The following is a 27,928-nucleotide window of genomic DNA, read 5'->3' on the forward strand; positions in this document are numbered from 1 at the left end:
GAGGATCGGCTCAAGGGTTCACCAGGTGGTGGCAGCCATTTCTCGACTACCTAGGGGAACGTTGGAGGGAAGACAGATGACCAGCAGCAGCAACCCAGGGGGAAGGGTTAGTTTAGTTTAGGTCAAAGATAAAGGGGTTTTGTTACTTGTGTATTGTTAAAAATTTCTGTATTGTTATTGTTGCGTTTGCTTTGTAAGAGGGGAAAAATTGTTTGGGAAAAAAAATTCAATAAAACATATTTTTTTTAAAAAGTCCGTTAGTGGCCATGAAACCATTGTCGATTGTTGGAAAACCCCACCGAGTTCATTAATGTCTTTTAGGGAAGGAAATCTGTCGTCCTTACCCAGTCTGGCCTACATGTGACTACAGGCCCACATCAATGTGGTTGGCTCTTAAATGCCCTCAGGGATGAGCAACAAATGCTGGCCCAGGAGGCGACATCCACATCCCATGAACACATTTTTTAAAATGCATGCACTGTAAATTTTATTAACTATTCCTATGTCTATATTTATAATGGAAACTGCCGAGGTTGCCATACCGTAATGAGGAAAAATTATGTAATACTAAAATACTGCTTCACAGCGCCAGGGCCCCAGGTTTGATTCCCGGCTTGGGTCACTATCTGTGCAAAGTCTGCATGTTGTCCCGTGGGTTTCCTCCGGGTGCTCCGGTTTCCTCCCACAACTCCTGAAAGACGTGCTGTTAGGTCATTTGGACATTCTGAATTCTCTCTCTCTGTACCCGAACAGGCGCCGAAATGTGGCGACTGGGGGATTTTCACAGTAACTTCATTGCAGTGTTAACGTAAGCCTACTTGTGACAATAAAGATTATAATATTATTACTAATGCAGTGTCCAAATATCACATGGTCTTTGATCTGTTTCAGCTGAAACCGTGTTTGACCTTGAATCACAATACGTGTCACCCAGAGGAATTAGTTTAGTAGACCTGAACAGATAAATGAGAACGGTCTCATTAAAGAGCACCAGTAAACCTGCTGCTCTAAATATTACCTTTAGTGTCGCAATAAAAATACAGCAAGTCAAGGAAATTAATGAGTTCTCAAGGTTTGCTTTCAAAAGAAAAGCACTTCATTGGCTTTGAAGCAATGGAAACAGGAACATTAAATAAATCTTACTCCTGGATGAGCTAGAAATGCTGATATCAAATTATCCTGGTGTAATGTTAATGATCAGCAGGCCTCTGCTGATTTAAAATCATTTACAGACAAGTTTCCAAACCTTCACAAACATTTCATTTCAGTTCTGCTAAAAAACATACTTTTTGAGGCAATGCAATGCTTAAAAATGCAATGACCCAGGATTCACGAGTATGGAAGTTTTGGTTGCGAAAACATAGGTTTTCTGGGTAAATATTTATTAGGCAGAGAATTAAAGAGCTAAAGCAGTGTTTTTCAAACTTTTTGTCTGAAGGATCCATTTTCAAATACATTAAGTAAACATGGACACTGTCAGATCCCCCACAACCTAAATTATAACGCTATAAATTTGGAAGGTGCTGCACGTGAGCTTTGTTACATTAAAACTTGAAAGAAATCCAAATTGCCTAATTACTTTTGTGTCTCGCTCGGCTCTCCTAGGTACGTGTGCCCCTCCAAGGTGAGACTTTCATCCCACTCTATGCTGTTCATGGTGGCCGCACACTCATACTTTTCACATCATATCGCAGGCAACCAGAGAGTCTCTACGAACCCCAGGAGCCCAGTTTGAAAATCAGTGAGCTAACAAATAAAATGACATCAATCCCCAGGCTCCACATTAACAAGCAGTATGCCTTTTCTTTGATGGTGAAATGGCATTTTGCAGAATACAGTCGGGCTGTATGTGTTACACTCTGGGTGTTGCAAGCAAAGACTAAAATATGTTTGCATAGAAGAGTGCTCAAGCTAAAGCTTCACAATTAATTATATATCAGCCAACGTGGTTCCCCCATTTAACCGTCACAAAGGTTATCCAATACTTCATGTTTAGGCACGAGGGAAATTGTAATGGAGTCAATGCAGTCAGAGGGTTAGAAACTCCAAAGTAAACAAAGACTTTACAGGGGAAAAATCATGACGTTAGTGGTGAAAAAGGACTGGAAGAAATCAGTCAGTTCCTGCTACAGCCACGATTAAAACTCTCTCAGGAGGGCTTTACAGAAAATTAACAAATTGCTTATAACAACTTGAAATTGCAGTGGCACATGGCACCTATATAATATTCAGTAAGTGAACCGTGCTCAAAGCTGGGAATATTTAGGGACAGCTCATTGGCGCCAAGAATAATATACTTTATTTTCACCAAGTCTATTCTAAGTAATAGGTAACAGAGCATATTAAAAGCTGTACATAGCTGGGCAATCTGCCACAGAACTCAATCTTTTCAAGACTAAAACAGTAATTTTGGAATGTTTCACTTCATTTAAAGAACACAGGTCTTGAAATTAAACAGTGTGAAGATTGCAACCCCAACTTCTGACATTTCGACCAATTTTAAAAGTGTAAAGTCCCATTCAAGGATTCAAGCACATAGAAACCCCAACAAAGCCAGTCAGCCCATCGAGTCAGCACCAACCCTCCGAAAGAGCACCCCACCCAGGCCCACACTCTATCCCCATAACCCCACCAAACCTTTTGGGCACTAAGGGGCAATTTAGCATGTCCAATTCCCTAACCTGCACATCTTTGGAATTTGGGAGGAAACCGGAGCACCAGAGGAAACCCACGCAGACACAGGAAGAACGAGCAAACTCCACACAGTCACCCAAAGCCAGAATTGAATTTGGGTCCCTGGCACTGTGAGGCAACAATGCTAACCACTGTGCCACACAGCCACATGGGCAGCACGGTAGCACAGTGGTTGACACTGTTGCTTCACAGCACCAGGGGTCCAGGTTCGACTCCCAACTTGGGTCACTATCTGTGCAGAGTCTGCACATTCTCCCCATGTCTGCATGGGTTTCCTCCGGGGGCTCCGGATTCCTCCCACAAGTCCCTAAAGACACGCTTGTCAGGTGAATTGGACATTCTGAATTCTCCCTCAGTGTACCCGAATAGGCGTCGGAGTGTAGCGACTAGGGGATTTTTACAGTAAATTAATTGCAGTGTTAATGTAAGCCGACTTGTGTCACTAATAAAGATTATTAGTCATCAACTTCAAGGCCCGAATGAATAAAAGATGCTATGTCCTGCAACAGACTCTTCCCGCCCCCCACTTTATAACATTTCAAAGTTAAAATTTGCAAAATATCAATTACTGAGTGACTGCAGTGTATTTCACAAGATTGAGTTTTTAAACTTCTCTATGATAGTCAATGCTGTTAAAATGCTTTTGCACCGTGTTTCAGCTGTGAAGAGATAGCTCAATGACATTCAGTTGAAAAGGATCTTCATCACCTCTACAAATTACACAGGAAGAATAGCTAATAAGAGGCCAACCAACCTGTTACATAAAAACTCTTCAGTTACTAAAACAAAAATAGCTTCATTTTCTTAAACTTCGCATTGTATGTGATTCCACTCAAAACCGTTTGCGGCCAAGGTCACCCATTCTCATCCAAGTAAAAGTCAAGTCACCATAGTCCCAGATGACCATCGGCTGCTTTCTCCATTGAGGGAGAGCTGACTGGTGGTGATTTAACCTGAGGGTCACCACACCTCAGGCGAGGAGCAAGGTAGGGCCTTCATGAATAACCCATATATCATTGTTGACCAACACTGCAGGACAGGCCTTTTTGCTCAATAAATTACCTCAATAACAAACCAAATCATTCCAACAAGTCTTGGAAAGTCATCAACCTTCGGATGGGAATTGTGTTTCGGTCCACCTCCACTTTCATTCACAAGTATTTTGAACTCCGCATCCCCAGATCCCTTCAATACAATTATGAAGGTTCCAGCTGTATCAGCCACTGCAATGAATGAAACAGCTGGAGAGCCTCAGGTGTTTCAAAACCCTGTCGAGATGTGTTATTGATATGTTTGGACATTTTTAATACTAGGTGTCTCATCATTCCTGTCAAAAAATGATTCAAGAAAGGTGGCAAGCGATGTCGAATATGGAGCATAGCTACCTAATTCACTCATTTATTCACTGTACTCAAGTAGAGTTTCAATAACCTACTTGTTAGGGAACTACCGGCTATCCAGCCACATCGGATTTGTTCCTCAATGCAAGGGACTAGGTGCAGACAAGGCTCTTTTCTCATCTATTTATTCAGACATACAGAGGAGTCACATCCACAAAATAGAGTATGGACTCCCTGAGCGATACATTGCAACAATAATTATACCTTTGGTTATCTTAAAAGTAATCTGCATATACCAATCACAAGTATACATTAATTTTGAAGTCATTGATATCCAACGATAGCTAATAGTTCTAATTGCTTCATTTATTCCAGGTGAATATAGTGAACCAGTTACAGCCTCTAAGCACTTGTCGAATTATAATATTTAGTTACCAACAAAGCACACCTACATGGTTACACCATCTAAATCTCCACACCTGCAGACTTTGGCTGTTATGGCTAACTTCTTGAGGTTTATCAAAGTTCTGACACTCTCATCCCTTGTTCAGTTTGTTCGTGCAGCCCATCTGCAAGTGTAGGAACCTCACAGAAACACTTCACCGTAGCTCCTCATGGGAATTCTGCTGTACATCATTCACAGGGAAATTCTACTGAAATGAATTGCACCTCTTCATCGCTAAATGATCAACGTTTATATGTTAAGAATCGGAGAGTTAGTTCTATATAGGCAACACATCAACAACTTCCATTTATGCGTTTTAAGTGAGCCAATTTTAGTGGCATTAGGACGGGTGGCTAAAGAGGTTAAGGAAGATCCTAAGGAACGCTGAAGGGAGATAGGTTTAAAGAGGAAATTACAAACTGAGGGACTAATCTGTTGAAAGCACACCCGCCAATTGTGGGATGAAGTGTGTGGGGATTCACAAGTCCTGAGTTAGAAGAACACAGTTCTCTGAAGGTTGTAGGATTGGAGAAGGTATTAGAGATAGGAATAGCTGAGCTCATAATTAAGTTTAAACACGAGGGTAAGAATTTTCAATTTGAGGCAACAGGAAGCCAATGTAAGTTCGTGAGCGACACTTTGTGCAGATGAGGATAGATCCTGTGCCACCTGCAGCACTGATCCACCAAATGTGGTAAATAATCAGGAGGAGATGGCCACTTGCAAGTCATCTGGAGTCATCAATGTTGACTCCAGGTTCCATGAGGTTTCTTGCATCAGGTCAAACATAAGCAAGGAAGTAAAATGAAATGAAAGCCGCCATCGTCCCAGAGGACCATAGGGGAGAGCTCACCGGTGGCGACTTAACCTGAGGGCCACCACACCTCAGGGAGTGGCAAGGGTGAGAAGGCGGGATATCTTCATGGATAACTTCAGCCGGTACGGGAATTGAACCTGCGCTGTTGGTATCACTCCACATCACAAACCAGCCATCCAGCCAACTGAGCTAACTAACCCCCAAATGATCAAGGAACTCTCCTGCTGATTGCCCTCTACTATCCTCCTTCAGCTGATGCATCAGTACTTCTCCATATTGAACAATACTTGGAAGAGGCACAGGGTAGGAATGGTACAGAATGTACTCGGGCTGGGGTGTTCAAAGTTCACCATCAATATTATTTCACCAATATTAATGAAACCTGAAGGACATAGCATCCAAACTGTCCCTGTGGCAGGGAGTGAGAATATAAACTGGAGTAGAAAATCCTTGTCCTTATCAATCAACCTGTCACGGATGCATCAGTCTGTGGCAGGAATGACCACCGTCCAGCCATTTTGGAGACAAACCCCCACCTTCATACCGAGGATACCCTCCACTATGTGCTATAGTATTTCCACTGTGCTAAATGGGATAGATTTAGAAAAGATCTCACAGTTCAAAACTCTACATCCATGAAATGCTGCAGGTGTAACAGCAGAATTCCATCACACTCTGTAACTTCTTGGCCCAGTTTATCCCTCAAATTATGAATTCAACAAGACAGGGGAACAACCCTGCTTCAATGAGGAGTGCAAAAGAGCATGTCAAGACAAACACAAGATACTTGGCCTTTATTGCATCAGGGATGTTCCCCTGGCCTGATGGTAAAGCAGCTCAATGTTAAGTGACAGCTATTATCGAACAGTACATGTTGACTCATGGAATAACTACTGCTGAATATCCAATGTTTCTCAACAAAAACCATCAGTTCAGCATAATTTTCGACTTAAAAATATTTTACTGCAACTGCTTTCGCAAACTGGTCACAGAATCTACATTTTCATGTTGTAGAATTTTGCTGCAGAATTAGACAGTGGTGGGGGGGGGGGTCTGAATGTTTGTGAAAGGGGGTGCAATCAACCGGCTGCTTTGCCCTGGATGGTGTTGAGCTTCTTGAGTGTTGTTGGAACTGCACTCATCCAGGCAAGTGGAGAGTATTCTATTACATTGCTAACTTGTACCTTGTACATGGTGGACAGGCTTTGGGGGGGTCAAGAGGGAGTTACTCGCCGTAGGATTCTTAGCCTTTGACCTGCCCTGGTTGTCACAGTATTAATATGGCTCGTCCAGCTCAGTTTCTGATCAATGGCAACCCCAGGATGTTAATTGTGGGGGATTCAGCAATGGTATGTCAAGGGGCGATGGTTAGATCCTCTCTTGTAGGAGATGGTCATAGCCTGGCTCTTGTGTGGCTTGTCATCAGTGTTCAAAATATGCAAGGTTATTTACATTAATGCACAACACTAATTGGTAACAAGGGAAATTAACTCAGGATTAGTGTTTAAAAACAGAAATATTGAAGTTAGAAGGGTTTTTTTCAGGAAAAGGGTTTATTAGGATATTAGAATGATTTAGAGTCAACAGCAACATTTAAGATGAGAATAGATAAGCCTGATGAAGAATATTGCAGGGTACTGTGAAAGGGCTGGAAAATGGGCTTGGAATAGATATAATAAAGTCCCGGTGCCCGTGGAGATTACGTTGTTGTCAAAACTCGAAAGCAGCAAAACGGCAAACGACAAACATACATTGCAATGGAAGTCAATTGGATAGGTTTCAGCTGTCCTAAAATTTCATATGTAAAAAGGATCAAAGGCAATAAAAACTGTTTGATCCTAGAAAAATTGTTTAATCAAACACGAAAGCAAGAAAAATGTAAATTTGGCACACCTACAGTACTTGACCTGAGAGTGAAGGTGGACTGTGATCAGGAATTAAATCGCAGCTCCAGGTGCAAAGAATAGAACACCATGCACGTGCATTGCACACTTTCCATTGTAGGAAATGTGTCGTGAACGCCTTCCATTTTTTAAACATCATTTTGGTGGTTTTCCTTCTCTGCGGCATTTTCTGAAGTCAACTTCTCTTTTTTTTTTACTTTCAAAATCATATTTAAGTGAACAGCTGAATAAACTGGTGTCCAAAGACTCTTGCGTAGATAAGCAAATTCGCAAAAGAGGAAGTCCTGAATGGTAGGAGTTATCTGGACTGTGAAATACTCAAGAACGATGCACCTAATGACTACCTTGCTGTGCTGCAACTTACAATTATCAATGATACATTTTGTTTGTAGATATTATCAGCTCTGCCTATAATAGTCTCAAAGCTTAAACAAGAACATTTTCCAAACAAGGAAACTTACGCAGTTCTAGTTGTTTAAAATATTCAGGTAGATAAATTTAGCATTGCAACATAAATAAATTGACATGACAAATTAATCATTAAAAATATTTGCAAGAAAAACGAAGGGGAAGAATAAACATCTTAGCAGCAGAAATTATGATTCTAATCTATATTTTTCTTTCTTTCACTTTAGATCTGATACAATTTCAGTTGCTGCCTGCAACTCACTCTCTCTCACTTTGCGCCAGTACCTCCTTCCTGTCCGCTTTATTTTCTACATTTCTCACTCTCTGTACGTCTCACACACATTGCTTCCTTCTTTTATCAAGCCTTTTTATCTCTCTTTCTGCCATCTAGAACATACATTAACTATCCAAGCCAACATTACAAATTACAGCACAAACGGGCTATTTGACGGATTGTGCCAAGGTTTCTGCTGCACGAGCCTCCGACCACCTTACTTCACCTCACCGATCAAGATATTCTTCTGTTTCTTTCTCCCAAATGTACTTATCTGGATTCCTCTTAATGAGTGAAATCATGGAATGAAAATCTCAGATTGAAATAGGCTCAGTAGTTCTGTTAGTGAAATCGAGTATGGTCCAGCTGCGACGATTAATTTTTTTAAAACATATTCTGTGGGAATATGGTTATTCAGTAAAAAAGGCTGAATGTGTAAATGACTTAATTAAACTGAGAAAAGGTTAATGGAGACAGCTAGTCTGGGAGAATTGAGAAATGAAATGAGAAGAGGTGTTAAATGCATGCATTTGTAATGAAGATGGGTTTATAAGTAAATAAGTAGAGTTTAGACCTTTGTATTTTGTCTCAACACATCTTTTTTTTAAAAAGTTCACTGAGTGGTTGGGGATAGTTTTCAAAGCAGGAGAGTCATCCTAAAAAACAAAATTGTACCCAACTTCTTATTGCACTTAAAATGACCAGCATCTAACTTCAGCCGAGTAAAGCTTACCTGGGATAAATTCCACTGACCAGGTCACCTTCGAGCGGAGGATCAGCAGTTTTGCTACGTCCAGCTGCTTTTGACATCAATAAGACAACAAGACCCCGCAGTTGGAGATTATTCTTGCTGTCGTAAACAAACCCCCTGTTGAATCAAAACACAATATTAACTGACAAATAAAAAATACAGATTTCACACCCTCTTGCTTTTCATTTTTACTACAACCGTTTGCACAATGCTTTGGCATCAGGCTACCAAACCTCTGCACACCTTCATGTATTCCTTTTTAAAAAGAAAAGTTATATTTATTACGTTTGATCAGGTTAGTGAACCTTTATTGTCTTGGGAATCATGATGGTATATTAGCATCCATGTGCAAAATCTATGAGAAATGCAACAACCTTTATCTTTAACAAAAAAAACACAATGAAGGACTGCCAAGTGACAAATTAAATTGAGCATTTTATGTTTCATTTACATCAGGAGTCGTTTTAGGCAGTTGAATTTCTCTTCATGTGTAACAGCACACCTGAGGAAAAACATAAAAGTCGCAGAGCAGGGAAAGAGCAACTTTACAAGATGGCAATTCAGCAAAGGTTATACCACTGTTCAAGTAAGGAGGAACAGTGTTGAATACAAAGTGCTGAATCCAGACATTATATAAGCAGGAGTTCAAAAAATGCAAATACTGTGGAGATGTCTGCTGTAGGAGAAATTTACAAGTTAGATACTCATTTCCTTAAATTTGACCCTAGCTGTAAAAATCCAGCGAGATTGATGGAAGTCTATTTATTTGATAGCTGCAAGCAAGGGATGAATTAATTTTGCTTTCTGTTAAGGTTTTATCACGTTTATCAATTTGATTTAGAACTTTTCTGCTTTATACATTAACCACAGGTTATGGAAGGTATTTGATATCTGGGACATTTGCGTTTTAATAATAATAATCTTTATTGTCACAAATAGGCTTACATTAATACTGCAATGAGGTTACTGTGAAAAGTACAGTGAAGGTACTGTTTTGAGTTCAAAAGATAATACATTCTGTTTATTGCTGAACAAATAAAAGAGGTATACTGTCAAAACTTTTCGTCTTGCACTCATCAGGACAAGCAAGTAAAAGGAACAACAATACATACTGCAGGAGAACAGAGTACTGATTGGTTGGCAAATTGACTCTGATTAGGAGAGATGTTCCCATGGAGAGTGTAGCACAGGACAGTTAACTGCCAAGCTTTTGCTTTAAATTCAAACCAAGCAGGTTTGAAAGGCAAGGCAAATTTGATGGCTGGTTTGGAGGGGTGAGGGATGGCAAGCGGAACTTTTTTAACATGGGAGGAGGAGTTGGGCTTCAGCAGCAAAAAGATTGAATAGTTCTAAAGTGGGGGGGGGGGGGGGGTTATTTTGCATGGAATATGAGCGTTGCTGGCAGTATTTACTTCTTTTTTTTTTTTAAATATTTTTTATTAAGGTTTTTTAACAACACAATTTTTTCCCTTTACAAACAATACCCCCCCCCCCCCCCCACAACAAAATAACGCAAAATCTCCCTGAGCAAGATATATACATGGCAAGATGGCATATTTACATAGCTTTATACACTGGCTCTTGGCCGCACGTACCGTTTCTCCCCACCCTCCATGCCATCTCCCGCTCGTCCATCCCCTCAAACAATCTCTCGTCTCCGCCCCCCCCCCACCCCCCCCCCCCCCCCCCAGGGTTGCTGCTGCTGCTGACCGACCTTCTTCTAACGCTCCGCAAGATATTCTAGGAACGGTTGCCACCGCCTGTAAAACCCCTGTGCAGACCCTCTCAAAGCAAACTTAATTCTCTCCAATTTTATGAACCCCGCCATGACGTTAATCCAGGCCTCCAGGCTAGGGGGCCTCGCCTCCTTCCACAATAGCAAGACCCTTCGCCGGGCTACTAGGGACGCAAAGGCCAGAATTCCGGCCTCTTTCGCCTCCTGCACTCCCGGCTCATCCACTACTCCAAATATTGCTAGTCCCCACCTTGGCTTGACCCGGACTTTCACCACCTGGGATATTACTCCCGCCACACCTCTCCAGAACCCCTCCAATGCCGGGCATGACCAAAACATAAGGGCATGGTTCGCCGGGCTCCCTGAACATCTTTCACATCTATCCTCTACCCCAAAGAACCTACTCAGCCTCGCCCTCGTCAAATGCGCTCTGTGAACCACCTTAAATTGTATCAGACTGAGCCTGGCACACGAGGAGGAGGTATTAACCCTACCCAGGGCATCAGCCCATAGCCCTTCCTCAATCTCCTCCCCCAGCTCCTCCTCCCATTTACCTTTCAATTCTTCTACGAGCGCTTCCCCCTCTTCTTTCATCTTTTGGTATATTTCCGACACCTTGCCCTCCCCGACCCATACCCCCGAGATCACCCTATCTTGAACTTCTTGTGCCGGGAGCAACGGAAATTCCCTCACCTGTCGCCTCACAAAAGCCCTCACCTGCATATATCTAAATGCATTTCCTGGGGGTAACTCAAATTTTTCCTCCAGTGCCCCTAGGCTCGCAAATGTCCCGTCAATGAACAGGTCCCCCATTCTTCTTATCCCCGCCCGATGCCAGCCTTGGAACCCCCGTCCATCTTCCCCGGGACAAACCGGTGGTTACCCCTGATCGGGGACCACACCGATGCTCCCATTGCACCCGTGCCTTCTCCACTGGCCCCAGATCCTTAGTGTTGCCGCCACCACCGGGCTTGTGGTGTATTTTGTCGGCGAGAGTGGCAGCAGTGCCGTTACCAACGCCCCCAGGCTTGTTCCTTTACAGGACGCCATCTCCATCCTCTTCCATGCCGCACCCTCTCCCTCCATGACCCACTTGCGGATCATCGCCACGTTTACTGCCCAGTAGTAACTCCCTAGGTTTGGCAAAGCCAACCCTCCTCGGTCCCTATTGCATTCCAAGAACCCTCTCCTAACCCTCGGGGTCTTATTTGCTCACACATGCCCCATAATACTCCTACCTACTCTCTTGGAAAAGCCCTTGGTGATCACGATGGGGAGGCACTGAAACACGAACAAAAACCTCGGAAGGACCACCATTTTAACCGACTGCACCCTACCCACCAGTGAGAGCGGGAGCATGTCCCATCTTTTAAAATCCTCCTCCATTTGCTCCACCACCCTCGTCAAATTCAGTTTATGTAGGGCCCCCCCACTTCTAGCTATCTGGATCCCCAGATACTGAAAACTCCTCTCCGCCCTCCTCAGCGGTAGGTCCCCTATCCCTCTTTCTTGGTCCCCTGCCTGTAATACAAAAAGCTCACTCTTCCCTACATTAAGCTTGTAGCCCGAGAACTCATAAACTCCTTCAGAGTCTGCGTGACCTCCACCATCCCCTCCATTGGGTCCGCCACGTATAGCAGCAGGTCATCCGCATATAGCGATACCCGATGCTCCTCTCCCCCGCGGACTATCCCCCTCCATTTCTTAGACTCCCTAAGTGATATGGCCAAGGGTTCGATCGCCAATGCAAACAACAGGGGGGACGGGGGCACCCCTGCCTCGTCCCTCGGTACAGCCGAAAGTACTCCGACCTCCACCGGTTCGTCACTACACTCGCCACCGGGGCGCTGTAAAGGAGCTTAACCCATCCAATAAACCCTCCCCCGAATCCAAACCTGCGCAATACCTCCCAGAGGTACTCCCACTCTACTCGGCCGAAGGCTTTTTCCGCGTCCATAGCTGCCACTATCGCCGCCTCTCCCTCCTCCGATGTCATCATTATCACGTTTAAGAGCCGCTGCACATTGGTATTTAACTGCCTGCCCTTTACGAATCCCGTTTGGTCCTTGTGAATCACACCCGGGACACAGTCCTCAATCCTAGTGGCCAGTACTTTCGCCAATAGCTTAGCATCCACATTGAGGAGCGAAATCGGCCTGTACGATACACATTGCAGTGGATCCTTGTCTCGCTTTAGAATCAAGGAGATTGTCGCCTCCAACATTGTCTGGGGCAGCGTTCTCTCCTCTCTTGCCTCGTTAAACGTCCTCACTAGTAGCAGGGCCAGCAGGTCCACATATTTTCTATAGAACTCCACCGGGAACCCGTCCGGCCCCGGGGCCTTCCCCGCCTGCATGCTCCCCAAACCCTTACTCAACTCCTCCAACCCAATTGGTGCCCCCAAACCAACCGCCTCCTGCTCCTCAACCCTCGGGAACCCCAGCTGGTCCAGGAATCGCCTCATCCCCCCTTCCCCACCCTGGGGGCTGGGATCTGTACAGCTCTTCATAGAAGGCCTTGAATACCTCATTTATTTTCGTTGCACTTCAAACCGTGGCTCCCCTTCCATCTTTGATTCCCCCTATTTCCCTCGCTGCCGCCCTCTTACGGAGCTGGTGCGCCAGCATCCGACTAGCCTTTTCCCCGTACTCGTAGGTCGCCCCCTGCGCCTTCCTCCACTGTGCCTCTGCCTTGCCCGTGGTCAGCAGGTCAAACTCCGTCTGGAGCCGTCGTCTTCCCCCAAGTAGTCTTTCCTCCGGGGCCTCTGCGTATCTCCTGTCCACTCGCAAGATCTCCCCCACTAACCGCTCCCTTTCCATTCCCTCTGTCTTCTCCCTATGAGCCCTGATGGAGATCAGCTCTCCCCTGATCACCGTCTTCAACGCCTCCCATACCACCCCCACTCGCACCTCCTCGCTATCGTTGGCCTCCAAGTACATTTCGATACACCCCCTCACCTTCCCACACACCACCTCATCAGCCAGCAGTCCCACATCCAGCCGCCACAGCGGGCGTTGGTCCCTCTCCTCTCCCAGCTCCAGTGGTCCGAAACGGCTATGGCCGAATACTCCGTCCCCTCCACTCTCGGGATGAGCGCCCTGCCCAGAACAAAGAAATCTATCCGGGAGTAAGCCTTATGTACGTGGGAGAAAAAAGAAAATTCCCTGGCCTGCGGTCTTGCAAACCTCCATGGGTCCACTCCCCCCATCTGATCCATAAAACCGCTGAGCACCTTGGCCGCCACCGGCCTCCTTCCCGTCCTTGATCTGGAGCGGTCCAGTGCTGGGTCTAGCTCCGTATTGAAGTCCCCTCCCATTATCAGTCCTCCTACCTCCAGGTCCGGAATGCACCAGAACATGCGGTTCATAAATCCCGCAACATCCCAGTTCGGGGCGTATACATTTACCAACACCACCCACGTCCCTTGCAACCTACCATTCACCATCACATATCTCCCTCCATTATCCACTACGATAGTCTTGGCCTCAAATGACACATGCTTTCCCACCAGAATTGCCACCCCTCTATTTCTTGCGTCCAATCCCGAGTGAAATACCTGTCCTACCCATCCCCTTCTTAACCTGACCTGGTCCGCCACCTTCAGGTGTGTCTCTTGGAGCATTGCCACGTCTGCCTTCAGTCCCTTCAAGTGCGCGAACACTCGAGCCCGCTTCACCGGCCCATTAAGGCACCCCCCCCCCCCCCCCCCGGCCGACTAGCCATCTCCTTTTCTGGGCCAGTCCCTTGTCCGCGTCTCCCTCACTCTCCAGTCCCCCAGCCAGGGGACCCCCGCCCCAGCCACCTCTTCTGTGTCCCGTTCTCTTTCGGCCAGTGCAGCAGCAACCCTTCCCCCCCCCCCACTCCCCCCTCTCTCCTCTCCCCCTCTTCCCCCCTCTCCCCTCCTCTCCCCCCCACCCTCCCCCCGCTAGATCCCCGTCTAGCTGTTTTGCTCCCCCATATCCCTCCCGTACGTCAGCTGACACCTGCTGACCCCGGCTTCCCCCACCATCCCTTTGACCCCCCGTGTGGGAATCTCCCAATCAATGTACATTCCTTCGTTCCCCTTCCCGCCTTTCGTCAGGCTCGTCGTCGTTCTCACTCACTTTTTCCTGGATCTCCTGGATCTTCACCTCTTGGGTTTCTGGGTTGCTCCAAGTCTTTCAATCATTGCCAGGATAGGCGCCACCATCTCCTTGCACAGCTCCTCGAAGCAGCACTTGATGAACTCTTGCATCTCCTCTTTGTCCGTGGGCACCGCCATTTTGCCTTTTTTTTTCTTTCTTCTCCCGCTACTCCAGAGCCGCTTTTTTCGCCGTTTCGCTGCGGGTCCGATCCATGCAGGTTAGTAGGGGACCTTTCTCCTTCCTTCCCCACGGGTTGGTTATTTAAAAAAGTGCCGTTGGGGCTCCGTTAGCGGGCCCAAAAGTCCCTCTTCGCGGGAGCTGCCGAATCGCGCGGCTTAGCTCCGCATCGCCGCAACCCGGAAGTCCAGTGTTTACTTCTTAAACCTCCTGGCAAATCTGGGATACATTTTCTCAGGTCCCGGAGATTTATCTTTCTTGATGTGCTTTAATGCCTCCAGTACCTCCTTCTCTGTAATATGTACACTCCTCCAGACATCACGTTTATTTCCCCAATTTCCGCAATAGTGGTTAGCACTGTTGCTTCACAGCACCAGGGATCCGGGTTCGATTCCCATCTTGGGTCACTGTCTGTGCTGAGTTTTCACGTTTTCCCCGTGTCTGCGTAGGTTTCCTCCGGGTACTCCAGCTTCCTCCCACAAGTCCCGAAAGACATGCTTGTTAGGTGAATTGAACATTCTGAATTCTCCCTCAGTGTACCCGAACAGGCGCCGGAACGTGGCGACTAGGGGATTTTCACAGTAACTTCATTACAGTGTTAATGTAAGCCTACTTATGAGACTGATAAAGATTAGTTATTTATTATTTATAACAAAGATTCTATCTTACAACTCCTTACATAATTCTGTTGCTCAACAATAAATACATTGCAGATTGTAGGGAATGCAAGGATCACTCTTGGGAGAAGCCAGTAAAACTCGATCATTACACTTGATCATTGGAATCGTAGGGTTTTCCCCACACAAACTCTTATCTGCATTTGGGGTGAGCAACAACGATATAAGAGTCCATTTTATTCCCCAAGTGCTGCCTCTTTTGATCACTGAAGTACTGCCATAAAACGCTTCACACTTTCCTTGTATAATAAAGCACACGGGATGTGATATTTCTTCACTGAAAATACTCTTATCTATTAAATATCTGAAATTAAACATTTTGTTTTCCCCCAAGAAGATTGATTCATTCTCTTCAGGAACCATACATTAATAGCAAGGACTATTTTATGATTCTTTTATTAATAAAGGATCTATAAATAATGTTTTGTATATCAGAATTTATGGGCTATTGGGGGTTAATGGCTACAACCTACTGAAGAAAAACTATGATAAATTAAATCCCACAGGGCGACTGAAAATTTCCAAGTGCACTGGCACAGCACGTCTGATCTGTAAAACAGGAGCACATCAATTATCTTCCTGCCAGTCTTCGATGATGAATCATGAAACAACGTTAACAAATGCATGGATAAAAGCTAGAGTGTAAAATTAAACTATTAAAATATCCACAGTACACTGAATTATACAAGAGCATATTCTGTTTAAGTAGCAATATTATGGAAATTTAATAACCAAAATTACAATATGGAACCCTTGGGAAAATTCAGACACGAATCAGGGGAATCATTAAGTACAGAGACAAGAGAATCACACCGCCTATTCTAGCTCAGACCACTTGATGTATGTTGCAATTACTCATCTGCTGTAAGGGCTGACCATGGCTTTCCTTTTCACAAATGTCTGCTTCAGTAAAGCATTCATATTTTTCATATTACAAAGAAATAGTGAAGAAATATCTTGTGTATAGCTGGTCCAAAGATTTGAGGCAACAAGTATAATGCTATTTACAGCGCTGGTAGTGTGGCGACCAGAATTGAACACTATACTCCAAGTGTGGCCTAACTAAAGCTGTATGGAACCTTAGTTAGGCCACACTACCAGAAGGATGTGGAGGCTTTAGAGAGGGTGCAGAAGAGATTTACCAGGATGTTGCCTGGTATGGAGGGCATTAGCTATGAGGAGAGGTTGAATAAACTTGGTTTGTTCTCACTGGAACGACGGAGGTTGAACATAGAACATAGAACATTACAGCGCAGTACAGGCCCTTCGGCCCTCGGTGTTGCGCCGACCTATGAAACCACTCTAAAGCCCATCTACACTATTCCCTTATCGTCCATATGTCTATCCAATGACCATTTGAATGCCCATAGTGTTGGCGAGTCCACTACTGTTGCAGGCAGGGCAGTCAACGCCCTTACTACTCTCTGAGTAAAGGACCTACCTCTGACATCTGTCTTATATCTATCTCCTCTCAATTTAAAGCTATGTCCCCTCATGCTAGACATCACCATCCGAGAAAAAAGGCTCTCACTGTCCACCCTATCCAATCCTCTGATCATCTTGTATGCCTCAATTAAGTCACCACTTAACCTTCTTCTCTCTAACGAAAACAGCCTCAAGTCCCTCAGCCTTTCCTCATAAGATCGTCCCTCCATACCAGGCAACATTCTGGTAAATCGCCTCTGCACCCTTTCCAATGCTTCCACATCCTTCCTATAATGCGGCGACCAGAATTGCTCGCAATACTCCAAATGCGGCCGCACCAGAGTTTTGTACAGCTGCAACATGACCTCATGGCTCCGAAACTCAATCCCTCTACCAATAAAAGCTAACACACCATACGCCTTCCTAACAACCTTCTCAACCTGAGTGGCAACTTTCAGGACCTGATAGAGGTCGACGAAATTATGAGGGGCATAGACAGAGTGGATAGTCAGAGACTTTTTCCCAGGGTAGAGGAGTCAATTACTAGGGGGCATAGGTTTAAGGTGCGAGGGGCAAGGTTTAGAGGAGATGTACGAGGCAAGTTTTTTTACATAGAGGGTAGTGGGTGCCTGGTACTCGCTGCCGGAGGAGATGGTGGAAGCAGGGACGATAGTGACGTTTAAGGGGCATCTTGACAAATACATGAATAGGATGGGAATAGAGGGATGCAGACCCCGGAAGTGCAGAAGATTTTAGTTTAGACGGGCAGCATGGTCAGCACAGGCTGGGAAGGCCGAAGGGCCTGTTCCTGTTCTGTACTTTTCTTTGTTCTTTGGTCTTTTCCAATTTTTGTAATGGTCCTGCAGCTTAAATAAGTGAAGTGGGTCCTTGACACACAAAGCCGTGTCCTCGTACACATACATGGAGCTCAGTGTTAACCAAACACAGCAGCCAGTAGTATAGGGGGATTGTAAGTTTAGGCAGGCGACTCACAGTGAGGAAGAAAGTACAGAAAAGAAACTGCTGCTTCTAAATGACAACAGACTGCAGAATCAGATCGAGCTCTGCCCGGACACAGTTACAGCTATCAGAATCCAGCACAAGCCACAACCTTTCGAAAGAAACAAGCTCTGTGAAGCTGGGCAAAACATTTCTTCAACTCCCCTCAATTGCATTCGTACAGAAACCATGGAAGCATGTTGGAAATATTTAACCGTAAGAGTTACAATTTTGCATCAGGATATGGAGTCACATCAAAATGGCAAATTTGTCGGGAATTTAGTTAAAACAGGAGCAAAGGTTCAGTGGTCGTTGTGTTCGAGGTCCTGAATTGGAATCCCACTGGCAAATTAGGAAATTGCATCTAATTCTTAAAATTCTTCTCAAAGGGTGTGGAAGTCACTGGCTATGCCAATATTTATAACCCATCCCTAATTGCCCTGGAGAAGGTGGTGGTATCTTGGTAATTTTAGGAAAGCGTCACTAAAATGATTGTTCACTAATGTCCCTCAGGAAACTGAGATCTGTCACCACTACCTACTTGGTCTCCATGACTCCAGTTCCACACGATGCGGTTGACTCTTACCTCCCCTGTAGTGGCCTAACAAGGAAATCACTACAAAGTTCAGTAATAAGAGGGAGAAAATAAGATAGTTCCCACCAAAGACGCCCCAGGTATCATATTAGGACATCATAGCGGGGAAATCCTCTGCGGACCAAGTTGGGGGAATCATCCCACAATTTCACAGAATTTGTTCAGTCTGTATATTCATGAGCCATCATCTTAAACTTCTGTATTGTCATCCCGGAGTATATCCTATACCACAAGTCAGGATTAAAAAATGTAAGCATGGAATGGACTTAGGAATCCCTGCCACTGGCTCCAACTTCGATTACGTCTCATAGCTTCAGGTCAAAACCCAGGCAAAATCGCTTCTGAACACCATGTACTGGCAACCCAACCTCAAAAGACGAGGCACGGCTCCTCCAATATGAACCCCATCTGGAGGATGCTCTTTGCAAAACAAAGTGACAGAATGTGCTCGCGGGAGGGATTTCACTGTCCACCACCCAGAGTGGCTCATTGATACCACACCTCCAAGCTGGCGCAGTTCTGACAGACTTGCCTATTGAACTGAGGCAGGCAGTGAGGGAGCCAAGAAGGAAATAAGCTATTGGACCACAAACTCACCAACCTGCCGAATGCAGGCATGTCTATCCACAGTAGCACTGGTAGTTGTGATCTCGGCACAACCTTCGCGTATTCAAATTCTTAACCTCTACAGTGAGGACATCCTCAATCATGCAGCATGGCACACCTTCCATGCTAATTGGGACAGACAAAAGATAGATCTCACAACATAAAACTAGGAATTCATGAGATGCTGTGGGCCATCAGCAGCAGAACTGCATATCATCACAATCTGTAACCTCACTTCTCCATCACTATTCAGTCCAGAGACCAACCCTGGGTCAATTTGAGTTCTGTTGCTGATCCGACATTCAACAGTAGATACGCCGAAATTTCGGCCAATTAAATACTGGGAAGGCCAAAGCCATTGTCCTCAGCCCAAGCACAAATAAAAGTTTCCTATCCACTGACTCAAGATCCTGAGAGATTTGGACAGAGTAAAGAGTGAGAAACTGTCCCCTCATGAGTAAATCAAGAACTAGAGGGCACAGATTCAAAATAATGGGCAAAACGTGAGGAAAGTCTAGAACAAACTTCCTGAAAGGATGGTGGAGTTCAATTGAGGTATCCAAAAAGGAATTGGATTGCTGTCTAAAAAGAAAGAATGTGCAAGGTTATAAAGTCCAAAGTTGTGCAGCTTAGGTGGATTGGCCATGCTAAATTGGCCAATAGTGTCAAAAGTTGTGACGGTTAGGTAGGGTTACAGGGATAGGGCGGAGGAGTGGGCCTAGGTAGCGTACTCTTTCAGAGGGTCGGTGTCATGTGAGAGTACCTTTAAGAAATGGGTGTTTATAAATGTGTGTGTATATAAATATCTGTAGTGAGAGTACCTTTAAGAAATGGGTATTTATTACTGCAGTGACGTCAGAGAGTGGGTGGAGCTGGGTTGTCTGTCAGCTTTTTACTTTCGTTTTAGGCTGTTTGCTGCAGGGTGTGTTTTAGTTTTGTTTTCAGAGCTGAGTAGCTGCAGTCACAGCCAGAAGGGGTATTAGTCTCTCTTTCTGTAATCTAAAAACTGTAAATCGATCCTTTGGTGATTTAAAACTAATAACTGTTCCCAGTAGTGACTTTAACCTGATGTGCTTCTGTTTAAAGGTTTATTTTAAAGTCTTATGGATGTTAAAAGGACAGCTTAAGGATTAGGTAGTGTTGTATTCTTTGGGGGTTGTATTTGAATTAATGATTGCTAAGATGATCACTGTATGTTTTAAAAATGTTAACTTGAGTTCATGGAACAAACATTGTTTTGCTTTAAAAAATACTTTTCCATTTCTGCTGTACCACACCTGTAGAGTGGGCCGTGTGCTCCCCATACCACAATCTATTAAAAGCTCGTGGCTTGCCGAAAAAGGGGGATGGCTAGTCGGCAGGGGATGGGAGGGGGGGTTAACCCCCGTCCAGGCTGGTCACGTGGAATGTGAGGGGTCTGAATGGGCCGGTCAAGAGGGCTCGCGTGTCCTTGCACCTAAAGGGGTTAAAGGTAGACGTAGCCATGCTACATGAGACGCATCTAAAACTCGCAGATCAAACAAGATTGAGAAAGGGGTGGGTGGGCCATTCGGGGCTGGATTCAAAGACCAGAGGGGTAGCAATTCTGGTCAGTAAACGGGTGGCATTCGAACCGGGGAGTATTGTGGCTGATAAAGGGGGCAGATACATAATGGTGAGCGGGAAGCTTCAGGGGACCCGGGTGGTGCTAGTGAACGTCTACGCCCCGAACTGGGGTGACGTGGAATTCATGAGACGCATGCTGGGTAAAATTCTGGACTTCGACTCGCGTAATTTGATGGGGGGTGTCTTCAACACAGTCATTGACCCTGTATTGGACCGGTCAAAGTCCAGGTCAGGAAAGCAACCAGCAACGGCTAAGGAACTGAGGGGTTTCATGGAACAGGTGGGGGGCGTAGACCCATGGAGATTCGCTCGGCCGAGGGCGAAGGAGTTCTCTTTTTTCTCCCACGTCCATAAAGTTTATTCTCGCATAGATTTTTTTGTTGTGAGCAGGGCGTTAATCCCAAGGATGGAGGGGACGGAATACTCGGCCATTGCAGTCTCTGACCATGCTCCGCACTGGGTGGACTTGCGACTTGGTGAAGAGAGACGGCAGCGCCCACTCTGGAGGCTAGATGTGGGACTGCTAGCGGGTGACGAGGTTTGTGGGCGGATAAATAGGAACATCCAAAACTACTTGGAAACAAACGATACGGGAGAGGTAACAGCGACTACGGTTTGGGAGGCTCTGAAGGCAGTTATTAGAGGGGAGTTAATTTCTATCAGATCCCATAGGGAGAAGAAAGAGAGAGTGGAGAGAGAGAGGCTAGTTGAGGAGATACTCAGAGTAGACAGGAGTTACGCGGTGACCCCCGAGACAGGGCTACTGAAGGAGCGCCGGAGACTGCCGGCGGAGTTTGATCTGCTGACCATAGGGAAAGCGGTAGCACAGCTGAGGAAGGTAAAAGGGGCTGTCTATGAGTACGGGGAGAAAGCGAGTAGAATGCTGGCGCACCAACTTCATAGGAGATAGGCAGCCAGGGAAATTGGGGGAGTTATGGATAAGGAAGGTAACACGGTCTTGAACCCAGAGGAGGTGAACAAAGTCTTTAAGGAGTTTTATGGTAAACTGTACGAGTCAGAACCCCCGGCGGGAGGGGAAGGGATGAAGCAATTCATGGACCAATTGAGGTTTCCAAAGGTGGACGAGGATCTGGTGGAGGGACTGGGGGCCCCCGATAGAGTTGGAGGAGATTGTTAAGGGCCTAGGGAGTATGCAGTCGGGCAAGGCCCCGGGGCCGGACGGCTGTCCTGTAGAATTCTGCAAGAACTTTCGGAACTGTGGAGTCCACTCCTGCTAAGGACCTTTAATGAGGTTAAAGAGGGACCCTCCCCCCAACAATGTCACAGGCCTCGATCTCACTCATTCTCAAACGGGATAAAGATCCGCTACAATGTGGGTCCTACAGACCGATATCGCTCTTGACGTAGATGCCAAATTGCTGGCCAAGGTTTTGGCCGCTAGAATAGAGGACTGTGTCCCAGGGGTGATAGGGGAGGATCAGACAGGCTTCGTTAAGGGCAGGCAATTTAACTCCAATGTACAGAGGCTCCTAAACATTATTGTGATGCCCTCAGAAGGAGGGGAGGCAGAAGTACTGGCTGCGATGGATGCAGAGAAAGCCTTCGACTGGGTGGAATGGGGGTACATGTGGGAAACGCTAAGAAGGTTTGGATTCGGTGAGGGATTCATAGGGTGGATCAAACTACTTTATCAGGCCCCCGTAGCAAGTGTATGCACGAACAGGGAGAGGTCAGAGTATTTTAGATTTCACCAGGGACGGGACAGGGGTGCCCCCTCGCTCCGTTACTATTTGCCCTTGCAATAGAGCTGTTGGCCACAGCGCTGAGGGCCTCAAAGAACTGGCAGGGGTTGGTTCGGGGGCGGGGGCACCAAGTCTCGCTCTACGCGGATGATCTGCTCCTGTATATTTCGGACCCACTAGAGGGCATGGGGGAGGTTATGCAGATTCTGAGGGACTTCGGTAACTTTTCGGGGTACAAATTAAAAGAAAGGAAAAGCAAGATGTTCGTGATCCAAGCTAAAGGGCAGGGGAAGAGACTGGGAGAGCTTCAGCTTAAGATGGTGGCGAAGAGCTTCCAGTACCTAGGCATACAGGTGGCTCGAAACTGGGATGCCCTCCACAAGCTTAACTTATCCCGGCTGGTAGAGCAGATGGAGGGGGACTTTAAAAAGGTGGGACATGCTCCCGCTTTCTCTAGCGGGGAGGGTGCAGACTGTTAAGATGACGGTTCTCCCCAGATTTTTGTTTGTCTTCCTGTGCCTTCCCATCTTCATTCCCAAGTCCTTTTTTAAGTAGGTGAACAAGATCATCTCAGGATTTGTATGGGCAAATAAGACCCCGCTAGTAAAGAGACTGTATCTAGAGCGCAGTCGGGGAGGGTGGGGGGGTGGGCTGGCGCTGCCGAATCTTTGCAGCTGCTACTGGGCGGCTAATATAGCCATGATTAGGAAATGGATATTGGGGGAGGGGTCAACGTGGGGGCGGTTAGAGGCGGCGTCATGCAAAGGCACCAGCTTAGGGGCACTTGTAACAGCATCTCTGCCATTCTCGCCGGCGCGCTACTCCTCGCGTCTGGTGGTGGCGGCGGCACAAAGGGTCTGGGGTCAGTAGAGAAGACACAGGGAGGTGGAAGGAGCCTCAGTCTGGACCCCGATATGCAACAATCACAGATTTGTCCCGAGCAAGATAGACGGAGGGTTTCAAATCTGGCACAGGGCAGGTATCAAAAGGATGGGGGACCTGTTCATAGACGGGACTTTTCCCAGCTTGAAAGCGCTGGAAGAGAAATTTAATCTGCCCCCTGGAAATACCTTCAGATACCTTCAGGTACACGCCTTCCAAAAAAAACAGGTGGTGACATTTCCGCTGCTACCCCCAAGTAGATACAGGATAGGGTGGTCTCTGGCATCTGGGTTGGGGAGGGGAAGGTGTCGGACATCTACCAAGAACTACAGGAAGCGGAGGAAGCCCCAGTGGTGGAACTTAAGGGCAAGTGGGAGGAGGAGCTAGGCGGGGAGCTGGATGCGGGCCTGTGGGCGGATGCCCTAAGCAGGGTTAATTCCTCCTCTTCATGTGCCAGGCTTAGCTTAATTCAGTTTGAGGTGGTCCATCGGGCACACATGACGGCAGCGAGAATGTGTAAGTTCTTTGTGGTTGAGGATAAATGTACGAGATGTACGGGAAGCCCAGCGAACCATGTCCATATGTTCTGGGCATGTCCGGCTCTAAAAGGATTCTGGCTGGGATTCGCTAAGGCAATGTCCAAGATCCTAAACACGCGGGTGGTGCTGAGGCCAGAGATGCAATCTCTGGTGCATCAGGCGATCCGGGAGTTCAGGAAGCGAGAGGCCGAGGTTTTGGCCTTTGCCTCCCTGGTAGTCTGGAGACGGATCCTTTTAATGTGGAGAGACTCGAAACCCCCGAGTGTGGAGACCTGGGTTGGTGACATGGCTGGGTTTCTCAGTCTTGAGAAAATAAAGTTTGCCTTGGGCAGGTCCATGACGTTCTCTCGGAGGTGGCAGCTGTTCCTCGACTTTCCAGGAGAGCATTAAAATGCCAGCAGCAGCAGCAATCCGGGGGGGGGGGGGCTTCATGCACTGCATATTCTTGGTTTTTTTTCTCTTCTCTTTTTAAAAAAAATATTTTTATTCTCCTCCTTTTTCACATTTTCTCCCGCATTTACACCCATCAACAATAAATAATAATCAGCAAGATATGTCAATCCCCATAATAACAACGATCCCATCCGCCCACCAACCCCCAAACCTCAACCCACATGTTTACATAAACAAATGACAAAAAGGAATCAGGGATTACCCGTAGTCACCCTTAATCTACACAGCCCCCCTCCACCCCCCCAAACTAATATTCAATGTTATCCAGTTCTTGAAAGTGCATAATAAATAGTGCCCATGACTTGTAGAACCCCTCCGAGCTTCCCCTCAGTTCGAACTTAACCTTCTCAAGGGTCAAGTATTCCAACAGGTTCCCCCCGCCACGCCAGGGAACTGGGTGGAGAGGCTGCTCTCCATCCCAGCAGGATCCGCCTTCAGGCGATCAACGAGGCGAAGGCTATGACATCTGCCTCCGTACCCGTTTCCAACCCTGGCTGGTCCGACACCCCAAATATGGCCTCCCGGGGACCCGGGTCCAGTTTCACACGCACCACCTTGGAAATTACCCTAAACACCTCCTTCCAGTACCCCCCTAAGCTTTGGACAGGACCAAAACATATGAACGTGATTAGCGCCCCCCCCCCAACCCACCCCCGCCACGCTCACACACATCCTCTACTCCTTCAAAAAATTGGCTCATCCTCGCCCTCGTGAGGTGCGCTCTATATACCACCTTCAGCTGTATCAGCCCCAACCTCACACATGAGGTGGAGGCATTCACTCTCCGGAGCACCTCACACCAGACCCCCTCCTCTATAACCTCTCCCAGCTCTTCCTCCCACTTTGCTTTGATCGTTTCCAGTGGTGCCTTATCCTCTTCCAAAATAGCTCCGTACACCGCTGACACTGCCCCCTTCTCCAGACCCCTTGTCGTCAACACCTCCTCCAGCAATGTGGAGGCCGGTTCCTCTGGAAAGCTCTGTATCTCCTTCCTGGCAAAATCCTGATCCTGCATGTACCTAAACACTTCTCCCTGCTCTAGCCCATACTTCGCTTCCAGCTCCCTCAATCCTGCAAACCGACCCCGAAGAATCAAATCTTTTCGCGTCTTAATCCCCTTCTCTTCCCATTTCCGAAAACTTACATCCCACCTCCATGGCTCAAATCTGTGGTTCCCCCGAATCTGCATTTCCCTTGACCCTACCACCAACCCGAAGTGCTGGCGAAACTGCCTCCAGATTGTCAATGAAGCTATTATTACCGGACTCCCTGAGTATTTCCCCGGAGCTATCGGGAGCGGCGCTGTTGCTAGTGCCTTCAGCCCCGACCCCCTGCACAAACTCTCCTCCATTCTGACCCACTGAGAATCAACCCCTCTGACCCCTTCTCTTTATATAATGTTAACATTCACCTTGTTTTGTTAAATATTGTAAAAAAAAAAATAGTTTCGATAAAAATCTGAATAAAAATAATTTAAAAAAAAAAAAGTTGTGGGTCAGGTGGACTCCATGATACACTTTGGGGTTCTCTAAACCCTGGCCCATAACAAATTGGGGGCTCGAGTGGGATAAAAGTCTATCTATTGGATTGGCTTAGTGAACTTATAGACATTGAGAGGTGAGCATCTTGTGGTTGCTTTTCAGGTATGGTATTATAGTTTAAGTAGGGAGTGTGTTGGGGACAATGGTTCTTTCAGAGGCTCAGATGTTTTTGGGGGTGGAGACGGTCACACGCAGTACCTTACGGACAGAGACTAAAAGCAGACTGTTAGATTTGGCAAAAACATTGCAGTTAACATTACCTGACAAAATGCGAAAAGTTGAGGTAATTATGGCGGTGGCTAAGCATTTAAAGTTGCCGGAGATCAGTTTCACTCATTGGAAATGGCAAAAATTCAGTTACAAATTAAACAAATGGAACATGAGAAAAAATTATAGCAGCTTGAATACGAAAGAGAGAGAGAGGAAAAAGAAAGAGAAAGGGAGATACAGATTAGGGAAAACATAAAGAGAGAGAGTTTGAACTTCAGAAAATGGCCATGAAACATGACAGTTAGTTAAAATTGGCAGGCGTAAAGGGAAACGTACAGTTGGATGATAGTGATGAGGATATTGAGAAAGAGCGTCATAGTCGAAGGCTTGGTGGGGATCTATTTAAATATATCCAAGCATTGCCAAGGCTTGATGAGAAGGAGGTAGAAGTCTTTTTCATTTCATTTGAGAAGGTAGATAAACAAATGAATTGGCCACAGGACATGTGGGTATTACTGATTCAAACAAAGCTGGTAGGTAGGGCTAGTGAAGTGTTTGCATCACTATCAGAGGAGCTATGTGAGTCGTAGGAGGAGGTGGAAAAATCCATCTTGGGTGCTTATGAACTTGTGCCTGAAGCCAAAAGACAAAGGTTCAGAAATTTAAGGAAAGAACCTGGTCAAACATACATGGTAGGTGGATAAGGCCTTTGAAAATAGACCAAACATATGAAGCTCTCGGAGAAATTATACTTTTGGTTGAGTTTAAAAGTTCAATTCCTGATGTAGTGAGAACTCATGTGGATGAGCAGAGGGTTAAAACTGCGAGATTAGCAGCAGAAATGACAGATGATTATGAATTAGTTCATAAATCAAAGCTTGGTTTCTGACATCAGTTTCAGCCTGTGAGGGATAGAAACTGGGGACGTGAGAAATACTCAAGTTGTAAAGGTAAAGGTGATCTGATGGGAGATAATAAGGAGAGTGTACCTCAGATTTTTTTTAAATCCAGGAGGGTAGAAAACAAATGAAAAGTTTCAAATGTTTTCACTGTAATAAACGAGACCACGTAAAGCCACAGTGTTGGTGGTTGAAGAAAAGCACAGGGAAGATTGATCTGGTAAAACGGATAAGACCGTGGGGTTTGTTAAAGTGGTAAAGGAAAGCCGAAGTGAAGCGAAGATTGTACAGCCTGATCAAGAGGTGATTGTTAAGAAGGTGCCAGATGTATTTAAAGAATTTATTTGTGTGGATAAAGTTTACTCATTTGTATCAGGAGGAGCAGGTAAAGAAGTCACAATTTTAAGAGATACGGGAGCTAGTCAATCTTTAATGGTAAGAGATGAGGAGTTATGTAGTTTGGGAAGAATGTTGCCAGAAAAGGTGGTAATATGTGGAATTCAGGGTGAGAGGAGTAGTGTTCCATTATATAAGGTAAGGTTGGAAAGTCCAGTGCAGAGTGGTGAAGTGGTAGTAGGAGTAATAGAGAAACTATCTTGTATAGGAATACAGTTTATCTTGGTTAATGATATAGCTGGATCGCAGGTGGGAGTGATGCCTACTGTGGTTGACAAGCCAGTGGAAAATCAGACAACTGAAGTGTTGAAGGACGAATATCCTGGGATTTTTCCGGATTGTGTAGTAACAAGGTCGCAAAGTCACATTGTAAGTTTCAGGGCAATCCTCCATATTTTTTAAAGGACTCAGGAGAAACCTGACATTTTAAAGTGGCCAACTCTGGCTGCGAGCTGACAAAACCTCCCAGAAGGCTCGGCAGGACTAACCTAACCTGCCTGTGGATTGGGCTCAGGAAAGGTGCGAGCCACAGGAGTCCAGGTGCAGCAGAGACACAGACACACCGGTGATCTAACCAACAGAAGAACAAAGGGAGATGGAGATCAGCAGACGAGAAGAAAACAGCCCAGCAGGGAGACAATGGCCACGCAAATCGGCCCCATAACAGAAAACAAAAGACCCAACCTGTTAATGGGATATCGTTCAGGAAGCTCCGGGCAAACATTAACG

At 46.0% G+C, this 27,928-nt stretch overlaps 1 protein-coding gene across 5 annotated transcripts in view; it reads right to left on the minus strand.

Moving 5' to 3' along the window:
• The window catches only part of pdss2 (prenyl (decaprenyl) diphosphate synthase, subunit 2), a 336,320-nt gene that overhangs the window by 195,692 nt on the left and 112,700 nt on the right, over positions 1 to 27,928 (minus strand). For all 5 annotated transcript variants that reach the window (XM_072499936.1, XM_072499935.1, XM_072499939.1 and 2 more), the window contains exon 3: positions 8,616 to 8,750. In XM_072499936.1, coding sequence (XP_072356037.1) covers positions 8,616 to 8,750 — 135 coding nt within the window. The remainder of the gene's footprint in view (positions 1 to 8,615; positions 8,751 to 27,928) is intronic.

The sequence above is a fragment of the Scyliorhinus torazame genome, chromosome 4 (genome assembly GCF_047496885.1).
Source record: "Scyliorhinus torazame isolate Kashiwa2021f chromosome 4, sScyTor2.1, whole genome shotgun sequence".
Taxonomy (NCBI): Eukaryota; Metazoa; Chordata; class Chondrichthyes; order Carcharhiniformes; family Scyliorhinidae; genus Scyliorhinus; species Scyliorhinus torazame.